Genomic DNA, 3,036 nt, shown 5'->3' on the forward strand with positions numbered 1-3,036 from the left:
TTGTTCCGATTATGGATTAAAATTTTTATAAATTAAGGTATTTAAAACCATTACAACAAATGGTTAAAAGCGCCCAAAATCGAGTTGAGAGATTTTCAGTCTACAGTACAATCATGATATGTAGCGAAAGCTACAATAATACAACATACAATTACCGCGCACTCGTGACGCGGGCAGCGGACGTGCGCGGCAGGTTTACAACATTTAGCGCATGTGACAAGTACAAGCAAGTTGTCATACGTTGTATGACCCGCCGCGCATGAAGTGCGCGGCTCCCCTGTATCGTCACCATAGTGAAACGACCGTGGGGGTCGCAACGTGATACAACAAGCAAGCGCAAAAGCTTTGTGCGCTGGATAGAGCAAATATCACTTGCACTCGTTAATCATTATTATTACAAATGATTGCCTTTTTTTGAATTGTTCTTTTGTATTTTTAGAGCTTAAGAATCGAGGAATAAGAACCAGTTATGTCAGTAATAAAAAGTATAATGAGTATCTTTGGTTAAGTTTCATTTTTTATTTTATGTGGCAAAGAAGCTTTTTAAAAATTTTTATTCCACTTATTAAAGTGTTTTTGTTTTATTTGAAATTCTGGTATAGTACATTTTTATTTTTAGTCGAATTGTTATTCATAATACATTCATATATTCATTATATAAATATGTACGTAAAACACTTTTTAAAACTTTTTCGCAATTATCACGCCGCGCATATTGAAGTAATGGAGCTGGTGATCCTCCGCACGCAACCTTACTTGCAAATTCGCGCTGCAGGTGGATTCGGCACTGGATAGTTGTTGCTCATTGAATATGTGAATAATTACATACATTACATTTGTTGTTGAATGTTACGTAGTCGATTTGTACTGATCTCGTCTATGCATTGATTTGTTCTCTGTGTAGATTTTACAGGCGACTTGACTTTTCAGTTCAGGGCAGAAATGAAGGTAGATGAATGGGTCGAAGTAACCAAGGAATGCAAGTATCTGCCAGAAAAAGATCTCAAGCATCTTTGTGACCTGGTTTGCGAGATACTTCTGGAAGAATCGAATGTCCAGCCGGTTAGTAGTCCTGTCACAGTTTGCGGGGACATTCACGGACAGTACTATGACTTACTTGAGTTGTTCAGGATTGCCGGCGAATTACCTGACACCAATTACATCTTCATCGGAGACTTTGTCGATCGCGGTTATTATTCACTCGAAACTTTGACCCGGTTAATGGTAATGAAAGTCAAATACCCGGACCGAGTTTTTCTTCTACGGGGAAATCACGAGTCTAGAACTGTTACTCAGGCTTATGGGTTTTACGACGAGTGTCAGTCCAAATACGGAAATTGCAACGCTTGGAAATATTGTTGTCAAGTGTTTGATTTGCTCGCTATTGCTGCACTCATCGACGAAGAAGTACTTTGTGTCCACGGCGGACTATCCCCTGAAATCAAAACTATCGACCAGATCCGCCAGATCCAACGTGACATGGAAATTCCTCAGGAAGGAGCATTTTGTGATCTTGTTTGGTCTGACCCGGAGGAGGTTGAGAACTGGACGGTTAGTCCCCGAGGGGCGGGCTGGCTGTTTGGTAGGAGAATAACCAATGCTTTTAACCACCTCAACGATTTATCATTGATATGTCGGGCTCATCAGCTCGTGCAAGATGGATATAAATTCATGTTCGACGACAAATTGGTCACAATTTGGTCTGCACCGAATTATTGTTACAGATGCGGCAACATCGCTGCGGTTATCTCTTTCAACGATTCAAACAACTACGAACCGAAGTTGTTTGATGCAGTACCGGATGAAAAACGAGTTGTTCCAAGCCGGGTGGTGACTCCTTACTTCTTGTAACATCTCATTGTAATATCAGATATTGTATTGCTTGCGCAGGTGGTGGATAATATTTTAGTTGTCGTGGCTTAGTAAATAAGTTTGTCAATATAATGTCATGTTTTTTTAATCGTTGAGTTGACTGTGATTATCAATAATTCAAATCGCTTTCATCTAATGCAATCTATGTTCCCGCCTGAATCTGGGTAATAATGCTGTGAATATGTTTACGTAATTGAAGACCCTTTAACTTTTAGTTCAATTCATTGGACAACGAAACCCAATACCAATGACTCTGCACTTACTGCCACCTAACTTATCACGTGATGGCAGCTCTGGAGTCTCATTGGCTGACACTGTGCACGTTACTGAAATACGGTGATTTCATTGGCTCACACCTGTGCGTGCTCTCGTCCGGCTGGTTGTGTTCAGTTTGATGGTTTTGTTACCATGGCAACAGCGATTGAGTATTGTGAGATGTGGCGGGATGTTCGAATTTTGATAGTTTTGAAGCATTATCCATAGGATAATATGAATTTTAAACAGTTGTGTGACAATACTTGTAGTTTTGTATAACATGTGAATGTGGCATTAGACTGAACTGTAATGAAACCTCTGGAAAGGTCTACGTACCGTTTTCTATGTTTTTGCTATTTTTATTTGAATACTGATGACCTTTTACTGTCCATCCAGATTCACGATGCCATTAAAATATATGCTGTGTCGTATGTTTATTTGATAATCAGATGTAATTTTCTGAGTGTTTTGAGATAAATGAGTAACCGTTGCGTGAATGTTATTGTCTCGTTGATCCCTCTCTCGGCCTCAGTAATTGTCATGTAAAGCAAGTAGAGTGCTTTATTTTAGTCTGTGATTAAATTAAGTTGAGTGCATTAAGTAAGGTGAGCAAACCCGGAACATCAACGACATGCTTTACATGACATCAATTTAACTCCAAGAGCTTGTAAGTGACCTTGTTGATGTAATTCTATATCCATCTGCATGCCTATACACATTCCCTGTCAATGTAGAATCTATAAATAGCCATAAAACATTTACTTCACTGCAGAGAGAAATTTAGTACTGACTGTTGCTAACTCTTGTTTCAATTACATGTTACTACCATTATATATTCTGTTAACAGTAATTTGACCACATGTTTAACTAACGAACTAACGAACTAACCTTGAATATTTATATAGCAAA

General features: G+C 38.8%; 1 protein-coding gene across 1 annotated transcript; it reads left to right on the forward strand.

Annotated features, from left to right (window-relative positions):
* The first annotated feature begins 702 nt into the window (after positions 1–702).
* On the forward strand, positions 703–2,497 carry LOC134821874 (serine/threonine-protein phosphatase 6 catalytic subunit-like). The gene has a single exon (XM_063832684.1). It carries the CDS (start codon positions 943–945, stop codon positions 1,849–1,851), a length of 909 nt encoding a protein of 302 aa, XP_063688754.1. The 5' UTR covers positions 703–942; the 3' UTR covers positions 1,852–2,497.
* The last annotated feature ends 539 nt before the right edge of the window (positions 2,498–3,036 follow it).

Source organism: Bolinopsis microptera, chromosome 10 (genome assembly GCF_026151205.1).
Source record: "Bolinopsis microptera isolate Bmic1 chromosome 10, MBARI_Bmic_1.0, whole genome shotgun sequence".
Taxonomy (NCBI): domain Eukaryota; kingdom Metazoa; phylum Ctenophora; class Tentaculata; order Lobata; family Bolinopsidae; genus Bolinopsis; species Bolinopsis microptera.

Bases quoted from the DNA above. Each gene is read 5' to 3' on its own strand.
- LOC134821874 (XM_063832684.1), top strand. From the start codon at position 943: ATGAAGGTAGATGAATGGGTCGAAGTAACCAAGGAATGCAAGTATCTG.